The sequence below is a fragment of the Myotis brandtii genome, unplaced genomic scaffold (assembly GCF_000412655.1).
Source record: "Myotis brandtii unplaced genomic scaffold, ASM41265v1 scaffold84, whole genome shotgun sequence".
Classification (NCBI taxonomy): Eukaryota; Metazoa; Chordata; class Mammalia; order Chiroptera; family Vespertilionidae; genus Myotis; species Myotis brandtii.
Window position 1 is genome coordinate 10,689,464 of NW_005371410.1, and position 12,176 is coordinate 10,701,639.

Below are 12,176 nucleotides of genomic sequence, written 5' to 3' on the forward strand. Positions count from 1 at the left end.
ATTCTGCCCGGCTGTTTGGTTGCTGAGCTTTTATTATATAGGATAGCCTTTCTAACAGGTGTTCAGTGGTATCTCATTGTGGTTTTGATTTGCATTTCCCTTATAGCTAGTGAAGTTGAGCATCTTTTCATATATCTGTATGTCTTGGGGAAAAATACCTATTCAGGTTATCTGAATTGGGCATTTTTTTATTGTTAGTTTATGAGATGTTGATATGTTTTGGATACAAGTCTATTACATGTTTGTAAGTATCTTCTCCATTGGTTTGACTTTTCACTTTTTGTTTTTATAGTATTCTCTGAAGCATAAGTTTTTAATATTGATGAAGTCCAACTTATCTAAGTTTTCTTTTGTTTTGGGTGTCATATCTAAGAAACCATTACCTAATCCAAGGTGATAAAGATTCACACTTATGTTTTATTTGAACGACTTTTATGGTTTTCACTCTTTACATTTAGGCCCATTTTGAATTAATTTTTGTAAGATGTAAAGAAGAGGTCCTACTTTATTCTTCTGCATGTGGTTACCCAATTGTCCAGCACCATTGTTAAAAAGACCATTCTTTCCCCCATTGAATTGTCTTGGCACCTTTGTTGAAAATCAATTGACCATGGTTGTATGAGTTTACTTCTGGAATCTTAATTCTATTCCATTGATCTATATGTTTATTCTTATGCCAGTACCACATTGTTTTCTTGTAGCTTTACAGTACGTTTTGAAATTGGGAATTGTGAGTCTTCCAACTTTGTTTTTCTTTTGCTTTGTTTGGTTATTCTGGGCTTCTTACATTTCCATATGAATTTTAGGATCAGCTTTCATATCTGCAAAAAGGGCACCTGGGGCTCTAACCGGTTTGGCTCAGTGGATAGAGCGTCGGCCTGAGGACTGAAGGGTCCCAGGTTCGGTTCCGGTCAAGGGTATGTACCTTGTCTGTGGGCACATCCCCAGTAGGGGGTGTGCAGGAGGCAGCTGATCGATGTTTCGCTCTCATCAATGTTTCTAACTCTCTATCCCTCTCCCTTCCTCTCTATTAAAAATCAATAATATATATATATATATCAATTATATATGTATATATCAATTATATATATATATACATACATATATATGTGTGTGTATATATATATATACGTACATATATATATTAGAGGTCCAGTGCATATATATATATATGTATGTGTGTGTGTGTGTGTGTGTGTGTGTGTATATATATATATTGCACCTGGGATTTTCATAGGTGTTGTGTTAACTCTGTAAATCAGTTTGGGGATTGTTGTTATTTTAACAATATTAATTGTTCTAATACATGAACATGTAATGGCTTTCCATTTATTTATATTTAGATAGTTTTTACTATCTTTTAACAATATTTTGTTTTCAGTGTAAAATTATTATACCTTTTTGTTAAATTTATTTTTAAGTATTTTACTCTTTTTTGAGAGTAGACTAGGAATAGGGCTAGTTAAAACACCACAAAGCTCACTATTCTCCCAGAGATTCAGCCTTTAAAAAAAAAAGTTTTTATTGATTTCAGAGGAAGGAAGGGAGATAGAAAGGAAGAGAGGGATAGAAACCTCGATGATGAGAGAGAATCGGATTGGCTGCCTTCGGCATGCACCCCACTGGGGATTGAGCCTGCAATCCTGGCATGTGCCCTGACTGGGAATCGAACCATGACTTCCTGGTTCATAGGTCAGCACTCAACCACTGAGCCACACCTGGCGGACAGAATTTTGACTATAGGCCGACTCTTAAAAAAACCTTCTTGTCTAATTCCAACCACATCAAAAAAAACATAAGCTGCTACTGCTATAAAGAAACAAAACCAAAAGCAAGCAAACAAAAGCACCTTAAAAATGAAATTGTTTTTTTATAGAACTTAACCAAAGATTTAATTTCTGTGAGAGCTACAATTAAGGTTCTGGCCATGAAAATTGCATTAGGTCATACATTTCTTCAAACCATTTGCTTATGATTGTGAAACAAAGAGCTAAGAACCCTGGGGAACATTTTTGGGTGTCTCTTTCTAGTGCAAAGTTGACTAGAGAATGAGGAAATCATCTGACCGAGAAGGTTACTTAGGAGTAAACATTAGGCATCCTCAATCTACAGAATGGAAAAAGACAGTTTACAGCATCATTTGAAGAAAATTTTATATTGAAGAAATTCAGTCTATTCGGTGTGGTTATCCATCTTTGACTTTGGTGGGCATGTAGCAGCACTTGGCTCTCTACCTTCCTGGCTGAAATATTGTAGATCATCTTGATATAATTTATCAACCCAAGGCATTCTCTCCAGAAGTCTTAGTACATTAGCAATGAATTTATGTGGTGGAAAGGCTTTTTTCTCCTTTTTTTAACATTTTGATTTATAGTATGCCCTTTGCTGGGGCCATGTTTCTGGAAGAACAGTGATTCTCACTAATGATTACATGCAACCTATCCTTACATCATGACTATAAATATCCAACAAAATATCCCATTACCAATATATGTATTTTTTTTGTTTGACACATTAGCTATCAGCCTTGCAAATTTGCTCTTTCAAAAAACAAACACAAACAACTTTTGTTGCATAGTAGATTGAACCAATAGTTTCCAGATTTTGTGACTTCATGGATAAGGAAACTTATGAAAAAACTTTTTGGAAACTGACATAGAGTTGTCAAATGTTTTCTTTTGCCAAATAAATACACTACAAGGAAAAAATGCCCTGAAATCTAAAATCAGAATCATTTCACAAAAGAACATTTTTTTTAGTTTAATACTTAGTTTAATCAATGTGACTTGCTGATTTGTCTTGTTTTCTGCTTACATCCTACAGTTTCTGTTCAGGTCTAATATTGATCTTTTATATGTCATCTTTTAGCGGTTATTTCAAAGAAGATTTGTGAGTAACTAACTCTCTTAGTCATGGAGACAGAGTAGCATAATAATGAAAATCACAGAATCTGGAGCAAAATACTTGTGCTTGAATCTCAGTTTGGCCATTTACTAGCTGTGTGACCATTGGCAAGTTCCTTAACCTCCCTGTATCTTAGTTTCATAATATTTAATATGGCAATATTAATAGTATCTATCTCAGAGGGTTGTTGTGGAGGTTAACACCGTGAGTTAAACCAGTGCCTTGTAAAATTGTATTATATAAGCACTTGCTGTTATTGTTAATCTTTGTATGTCTGAAAAAATGTTCATATTTTGTTCTCATTCTTGAATGATAGCTCAGTTAAGCATGAAATTCTGTGTTGACCATTTTTGCCTTCAGCATTTTCAAGATATTACTCCACTGTCTTCTTGTATCTACTGTTTAGAAGCCTGCTCCCATTATGATTGACTTTCCTAAGTCAGAATCTCCTCTCTGATTTGCTTTTAAGGTTTTTCTCTTTACATTTGATGAGCTGTGGCTTTACTCTTGAGTGTCCATGTGTGAATTGAATTTCATTTTTCAAACTTCAATCATTGTGTGCTTTATGATTAGGTTCTACTGCAAGTGATTTAAAAAAGAACTCTCTAAACCAGAGTGGTTTCTACAAGATAGGAGTTTCTCACATAAATGAGGCAATCCAGGTGGCATTTAATGACATCAGGGGCTCAGGGACTTCTGTCTTATTGTTCTACCACTCCCAGCAAGGAGAGTCTCCACTCAAATGATAATATCTCTATTCCAGCTACTAGGAGAGGGAAAGTACAGAGAAGGGCCTACCTCTTCCCTGTAAGGGCATTCCTGGAAGTTGCACATGCGGCTCTAGTTATATCCCATAACATACTCATCTGGTCAAGCCCGCTACAAGGGAACCAGGAAATGTTGTTTTCACTTGGGCAGCCAATTCCCAGTTTAAAAAGGGTGATTCTATTAATAAGGTAGAGGGGGAGATTTGTTATTGGCAACCAGTAGTAATCTCTATTAGAGCTATTTTTATTTCACATTTCTCCCCCTCATATTCCTTCTATTATATCCTCTGGAACTCTTAATAACAGGCTATTGTTTGTGTCTCTTCTTTTTAGGATTTCTTTTTATCTTTTTCTGTTGTAGTCTGTGAGATTTCTTCAGCGCTATCTTCCAGTTTACTGGTGTGTGTGTGTTTTTTTTCTTAAGCTACTGTCTGAGTTAAGTTTTTTTAAAATGACATTTTTTATCTCTAGAATTTCTATAACCTCCCCTCCCCCACCCACCAATATGGCTACTTGTATGGTATTCTGGCTTTTCTACATAGTTTTTATTCTTTTATGTCTTGAATCATTTTATGCATAATTATCTATAATTATGCTCTATTGTCTGTAACTGTTGGGGCATGAATTCTGCTAACTCCCTTCCCTAAAAGTTTTCCTTCTTGCAGATATACCCATCTCATCATGGGTATTTCTTTCCATGGTGGCTCATGTATCCAGGGTTGTAGTGTTAGGATGGGGCAGTTTCATATTTATCTCTACCAGGGTCCTTCAGGTTTCCCTGGTTCAAACCAGTTTTTTGTTGCTTTCTTGGTTTGGGAACTGGCCCTGCTCATGAAGGTACATTTGATTCCCACTCCTGTGTCATCTGTGTGGTAATCAGTCCACTTCCTCCCCTAATTCTCAGGCTAATGGGAGGAGGTATCTAGAGTCCTTTTCACAGCAGTAGAGTTCTTCTAGCTAATCCTGGCTCAATGCTTAGCTCAAGCTCCATGGCACATGGGGCCTCAAGACCCCTTCCAGCTCAGCTATTAAAATTTCTGCCACTGAGTTCAACTTCTGATTCCACTTCTTCAGTTGCCTATTTAGCCTCACCTCTTGCTCACCACTGTCGTATTCTGTTTCTGGCTCCCAAGGATTTCGATTTCTTGTTTCAATGCTCAGTTGTACATTTCAAATGTTTTTGTTACGTTTTAATGGACATTTATCTGTGTTATAAATGACGGGTGCTTCCCAAATCAACTTAGTTCATTATAAATAAAAAGTCTAACAAAGAGTATCTTAAATCCCCAAAGCAGTAAAATTATCATCTCTCAATAAAAGCATTGAATTTTTTTTTCTTAATGCTTCTTCCATGGGCCTTTTGTGTTTTGTGTTGTGCTGTTGTTTTTTTCATTTGTCCTGTTGGTTGGCATTTGGAAATGAATGGACTGGGCATTCAGAAACCAAGGTTCTGGTTCTCGCTTTATTGCTTGCTAACTGCAAACATGGGGAAACCACTGAAAGTCTCTGAGCCTATAATTAACCATAAAATTGGGACATTATTATTTGCTCTGCTCATAGCATTATTATATGGATCACATGAGATAATGGATTTAAAAATGCTTTCAAGCTTAAAACATACAAACGTATGGTATTAGTAATAGCAATATTATTAGCACATTCATTAAGGTAGCCTTAAAATATTAAAATATATGAAAGTTCATGTTTTATGTTTGGTTTGGTAAGCTGAAAAAAAAAATCCTGTATCTTGGTAAGGACTTTTTATTCTACTAAAATACCTAATAAGGGAATTACTTGGAAAACATTTTTCTTGTGAAATTTAAGAGTACTGTCTGTACTGACAGGCTGCTATAACTTTAATAGGCTATGAAATTCATCATAGAGAGACACACCCTTATCAGTTAAAAAACAGACTTGAACCTGGAAATCATCATTGCATTTTGTTATTATGTGTTTTCTCAAACTATGGATACTGAAAGTTCTATTACTGTTTTGTGAAGGACCATAAATATTTTTCTAATGCAGAAAAGATGTCTGTCCTCTTATTTGAAAATGTTGAGAACCACCAACCTAGCCTATGGTAGTGGTTCACTAACTAGGCTATTCCTCTATTTCTTACTAAAACATATTCTCTAAGAAAGAGGAATGTGTTACCCTGGCCAGTTTTCTCAATGGTTAGAGCATCAGCCTGAGGACCAAAGGGTCATGTGTTTGGTTCCCGGTCAAGGGCATGTACCTGTGTTGCAGGTTTTGATCTCCGGGCCCGGTCGGGGTATGTGCAGGAGACATCCAGTTGATCTGTCCCTCTCACATTGATGCTTCTCTTTCTCTCTCCCCCCCTCCTCCCCTCCCTTCCATTCTCTCTCTAAAAAAAAAAAAAAATCAATGGAAAAAAAATCCTCAGATGAGAATTAAAAAAAAAAAAAGGGAAGACTGTGTCAATTCTCAGTGATGTTTGTCAGTCAACTGTGAGGCTTTATTGCAGAGAATTTATTTACTAATATTTAAGTATGTAGTTTTCAAATGATTTACTTAAAAGGAAATTAGAAATTGACTCAAAATGGCAGACAGATATACACATCTGCTTAGAAAAATACATATAGATAGATATAGAGAATAAAATAGAGTTTAATAGCATTGAAAAACAGGGAAACTTACTATCAGAATAAACACATTTTAATAAATTTAAAAAGCTATTACCAGAGAACAAACGTGTGGAGGAACAAAACTAAATGTAACGAAATCTGACACATGTATAGCATGTGTGGCGATGACGGCTGTGGAGGTAGGTCTTACAGAGCTCTGCTGAGAGTCAGTGAATATTAGGAAGGAGAAGGGACCCTGGGACATTGGTCAATTGGGGAAATTGGGGAACCGCATGTGGAGCAGCACCTCAGTTTCCCCTTCCCATTCTGCAGTGTTAAGCAATGGGCAGCTGTGGTCTGGATCAAATCAGACACTGGGTCTGGAAAAGCAAGGCAGTGCCTGAGCAGCTACTGACCCCCAGGAGGATCAGAGAGCCTCTCAGACAGATCCTCCTCAGAGCCTGTCTGCCGGCATATCCCAGCCCTGTCCCAAAGCCAGGCTGTGATGGACAGAAACAGCTTCTGCTGATAAGGATCTGGAAATCTCATCCTCAAAGCAGCGTATCCAACCAAGAAGCACCAAATGTGTAAGGAAAAAGTACAATACCAAGAGAGTGAGGCATTGCACTAAAGACTATAGTATTATTCTAAGGGGATAAGAGAGGCTGTCCTACCTATACTATAGGAAGAGTCTTGTGTGTTTAGAAAGCATGCATAGATTTTGGAAATTTAAAATATAATACTAAAATTTTTATAAACTTCAATAGGTGGCCCAGCATAATAATGGACAAGGCTGAAAAGCAAATTAATAGAAAGTGAGTGTCAAGGGGCTCTTGCATCGTTTCGTGGTAAAGTACCATGGGAAAGATAATGAGCGGAAAGTAAAAGAGGCATAGAAGATAAATCCAAATATTCCATCATTCAGCGAGTAGCTGTTCCAGAAGGAACGAAGAGAGAGAATGGAGGGGGTGGAAATGATAGAAAAGGGTAGAGAATAAAAATTCTTAAGACCACGCTTAGAATTTTGGTATATTGTAATTGTCTTTTTAAAAATTCTCTCAGTTATGTAAATTGTGTGTTTTGAGGTTATTGGTAAGAGAAAAGGCAAATGCAAGAGCCTATATGATGATTCTGAAATTTCTCTACGTTCCAAGGGTTATGTCTTTATCTGAAGAAGGTACTTTATCCTGACTTTTTATTGGCGGAGTTGAAGGATTGTGCCTGGTGATCAGAGCATCCGCTGCAGTCGTTGGAGCGCCGTCGGCAGACTCCCTCCTCACAGGACTAGTGGGGCCGGCCGTGGCCGCCTCCCTGACGTCTGTTTCTGATAAGTGGGTTTTAGTCTCTAACAGCTCTGGGGACGTTTGTTGGCCGACACCCGGTGAGGTCATTTTGCTCTCCGCTGAGTTTCCTTTCTCTGTTTTTTTGGACTGTTCTGATGAGCATGACCCTGGAGCATTCAGTAATGCCGCTGTTCCCTGAGGAGCTCTTGGCCTACTCCCTGGTTTTATCTCTATCTGCATGAAAACTCCATGCCGCTGGAAAGGAAAACAAAGTTGACATTAACCAGGGAACACATGTTGCTGGGACTATGAACTGAATTCATGTGTTAAGTCAAGTCCTGGTGATTCAGGCACTTATATCTCTGCTGCTTTTTTTTTTTCTATCTCTGCTTCTTCATTGGCTGTCACCTTCATCCCAAACTTACTGGTGAACTTTTAAACAAATTATGAAATAGGTGCACCAGGAAATGAAGAGAAGGGAAAAGTAGAAAGTCAGAGAAGCAGCACCTCATTATCTGCCATTCTCAACTCCTATCCCTTGGATTGTATAAGACGATTCATATCAAATTTTATTTCTTGCTCTATAGGTTGCTATGGATACAGTAGAAACTACAGTTCATAGACGTGAGGATTTATGATTGCATGCCAAATGTCTATTGGTTCCCACAAAAGACTTATAGTGAAGTATGAAAACAAACATTTGTAGTTGGAAATAATCCAGCAATTGACTATTATTATATTTGTTTGACTTTGTAAACCTTACATGCACCCCCCTGCAACACATATGTAAGCATATCAAAAAGTTTATCAAACTGCTTTGCTATTACCTTAAGTGAATGATTTTAATAATTTAAACCAAATTCTAAACACTGTGATCCAAAATTATGACGTCATTGTTTAGTTCTAACTATGACGTGGTGGAGATTTTATAATAACCCTGTTAACTTATTTAAATCGACTTTGAGAAAGATGACTATGACTTAAAAAGGCTTAAGGTTCTATCATAAATATATCGCATCCTAAAGTATTAAATAATTGATTCTAAATACTGTCTCACCTTACACCTCATGGGCTCACTGGGAATTTTCCTGGAATCATATTGATGTATAAAGGAGATACGTTCTATAAAATTCTTTTGAAGTTCTGTGGATGCATTGGGAGAGGCAAGTGGAACTAAGGGGGGAAAAAGAGATTTGTGAAGTCAGGGCAAAAATTAGATTTGTGGATGGATATAAAATCAGCATTCATAATATTCATGCTTTATAAAAATGCTAATGAAACCAAGTTCTCCTAAGTGTGGAAGGTTGCCACACACATCTACATAATAAATATGATTCAGCATTCTTTCTCTATGAAAGGAACCAAATCAAAGCCATCAGATTAGCCCCACATGTGAAATTACTTGTAATTTAAAAAACTATTAATGCAATAATGACGTTAGAAATCTGTTAAATACATTACTTGCACAGATACCAACCAAAGTTTGGGAAAAGCATATGTACAATATGTTTTTCAACTTATTTTTGCTCCTAGAAAGGCTCTGAGAAATTTATGCCCAAGTTGCTCCCAGCTAGCACCAACAGAATGAACTGGAAGACCCTGAGGCTGCTGCAGTTGTAGTTGAAAACATAATTTTTTAAATTTCCCATTGACAGAAGCTCTGCAAATTTGCCAGAGTATTAAACCCTGACTTGAAAATAATCTTTCAATCTGGGTGATAGGCATATAAGGGACTTTACATTGGTCTCTCTACCCTATGTTTAATACTTTAAATAATTTTTAAAACTCACTTTATTTTTAGCATACAAGGTTATGTAAGGAGTAAGGGTACTTCCCAATTTAGTGACATAAAATTCAGTCAAGCTGCAAAAATTTTAAAATTCTTTCTTTTATAAAAAAAATATGTACATAAGACCTTATGTATACCTACCATATCTATGAAATGATTGCAAAAGGCTGAAAACAGGGGTTTTGTATGGAGAGAGAATTACCTGGCTGGACGATAGAGGTGGAGAGCGGTAGATTCACTTTCACTGTATATTCTGTTTTACCATTTGAATTGTGTACTGTATGAGTGTATTAGCTGTTAAATATAAACTTAAAATATTTTTCTTTATTTTTTCCATCACTATTGGTCCCCCATAACCTCCTCTACTTCTGCCCACCTCCCCTACTCCCTGCAAACACTACAGTGTTGTTTGTGTCCAAGAGTTCCTTCTCTTTTTTCTTTCTTTCTTTAAATATGCCTTTAAAATTAGGGAGGATATACAGGAAGGAAAAATATGTTAGTAAATTCACATTTACTAAACATTCATAAATTCAATTCAATATTCAGACACTGATATAAACTAATGTTACCAACAAAAATGAGAGTTCAAATATATATTACATGATATGAAATGGCTATCTTTTCTCAGTAGGTGAACAGTGCTAACTGATATTTTCTTGATTTTTAACTGAGGTCAGATATTCAAAACTCATTTTCTACTTAATCATTACCTTACATTTAGGATTTGCTAGCACATAAAAGAACAGCAGGTGCCAAAGATTTACTAAAAATTTGTGGACAAATATAACATTGAAAAAATTCTAACCATAACATATTTTTTTTGGCTACCAATTGGGAAAAGATTACTAGTTTGGGGATGCGTGCCTTGGTCCAGCACACAGAAACACAGTTTGATAACATTTAAAAAAAATTTTTTTTAAATATATTTTATTGGTTTTTCACAGAGAGGAAGGGAGAGGGATAGAGAGTTAGAAACATCGATGAGAGAGAAACATCGATCAGCTGCCTCCTGCAGACCTCCTACTGGGGATGTGCCCGCAACTAAGGAACATGGCCTTGACCGGAATCAAACCTGGGACCTTTCAGTCCACAGGCCGACGCTCTATCCACTGAGCCAAACCGGTTAGGGCAGTTTGATAACTTTTTGAATAAAATAAAGCAGCTCTAAATTTAGGCCTTAATCAGAAGGGGTTAATGAAGTATCCAAAGCATAGCCTTTGGGATAAGATAGACATGTTTTCACACTTGGCTCTATCACATTTCCTAGCTGTGAGATTTTGAAGAAAATCAATTAATTTCATTGAGACTCATTCCCTCCTTTCTAAAAACTGGGATAATAATTTGCTTTCAGAGTTGTGAGGATTAAAGACAAAATCTCTAGGATGCTGGGGTCAAAATAGAGAGGGTCTTCAAAGTTAGGCAGGGGCCAGCTCTTTGGTATCCTGACAAAGGGGGAAGCCATGGAAGGAAAAAGAAGCATGAGTCTGATGAACTACCAAAAAACTGTAAGGCTTTAGTGAACTGCTATGAAGGGTTGGTGGCAGCTTGCTGGAGGGGAGGAGGTCAGCCAAAAGAGAATAGGTTGGGGAAAGCTTTTGAAATCTGTTCTTGGCTTTCCCCCACATTGCCTTGGGAAGACTATTGCTTGCCCCGGGCCTGCAGAAAATGGCAGAAACTGTCTAGCCATCTATCGTCAATTTGGTAACATCAAAACAGCACAGAAGTCCCTCTAGGGCAGCGGTTCTCAACCTGTGGGTCGCGACCCCTTTGGCAGTCGAACGACCCTTTCATAGGGGTCGCCTAAGACCATCCTGCATATCAGATATTTACATTACGCAACATTACAGTTATGAAGTAGCAACGAAAATAATTTTATGTTTGGGTCACAACATGAGGAACTGTATTTAAAGGGCCAGAAGGTTGAGAACCACTGCTCTAGGGGTAAGACGATGATAGAAAAAGGGAGATGTATGTTGCCCCTTTGGGCATTTCCGCCACTATTCCCCTAGCAACCATCAATGCTGGGGGATTAAAAATACCAAGAGATTGCCTTCTCTCAGTGATGCCTTTTTCTAAGAGTGTAAAGGGGAAAGAAGTGGAGTCCCGACTTGAGGACTGGTCCAAACAACAGCTGGAGAGGGTCCAAATGGTTTTGTGGGGACTGATGCTCCCAGCCTGCACCTTATTTTCTTTCCTTAAAGTCACTGGGAGGCACATAAGCCAGACCTTGTCTTTAGCCCTTGTCTACACAGGGTTGCTGATTCCCTTCAGGGAACATGACCTAAGATAAACTAGACAGATGTTATTAAATAAAGACAACAAAATTTAATATATATATCATTTGAAGCAGCATTACTAGAATCAATGCACTAAGAATTTAAGCATAGGAGAAACCAAGATGGCGGCATAGGTAAACACCGGAGTTTGCTGCCTTGAACAACCACTTCAAAAATACAACTAAAAGACGGAATGGACATCATCCAGAACCACAGGAAGGCTGGCTGAGTGGAAATTCTACAACTAGAAGGAAAGAGAAAAGCATACCGAGACTCAGAGGAGGCGCAGTGCAGAAGTAAAATACTAAGGTGCGGAGTGCATGCGGAGCGGGCTGGCGGCTGAGGGCGCAGTTGTCGTTTTCAATCGGGAGGGAGTCTCAGGCTCTGAGCTCCAGTTCCGGGCGAGTCTCTAGGGACCCAGACTTACACGGGAGAAGCAGGACTATCTGGCATCGGTCGGAACCCGAGGGCAGCTTTCTCTCCCAGCCATAACCCGCCTTGTTGATCCCGTGGGACCCGCCCCGCCCAAGCCCTGCAGGGAGGCTTTTGCTGGATAGCCTCAGAGCCTCAGG

General features: G+C 38.0%; 1 protein-coding gene across 1 annotated transcript in view; it reads right to left on the reverse strand.

Moving 5' to 3' along the window:
- Positions 1–6,385: 6,385 nt before the first annotated feature.
- Positions 6,386–12,176, reverse strand: part of LOC102258207 (chromosome unknown open reading frame, human C2orf73) — a 25,577-nt gene continuing 19,786 nt past the window's right edge. Inside the window, exons 4-5 of the mRNA XM_005884650.2 lie at positions 8,597–8,712; positions 6,386–7,794 (exon numbers count right to left, since the gene is read on the reverse strand). Of these exons, the coding sequence (XP_005884712.1) occupies positions 7,399–7,794; positions 8,597–8,712 (512 nt within the window). The 3' untranslated portion in view covers positions 6,386–7,398. The remainder of the gene's footprint in view (positions 7,795–8,596; positions 8,713–12,176) is intronic.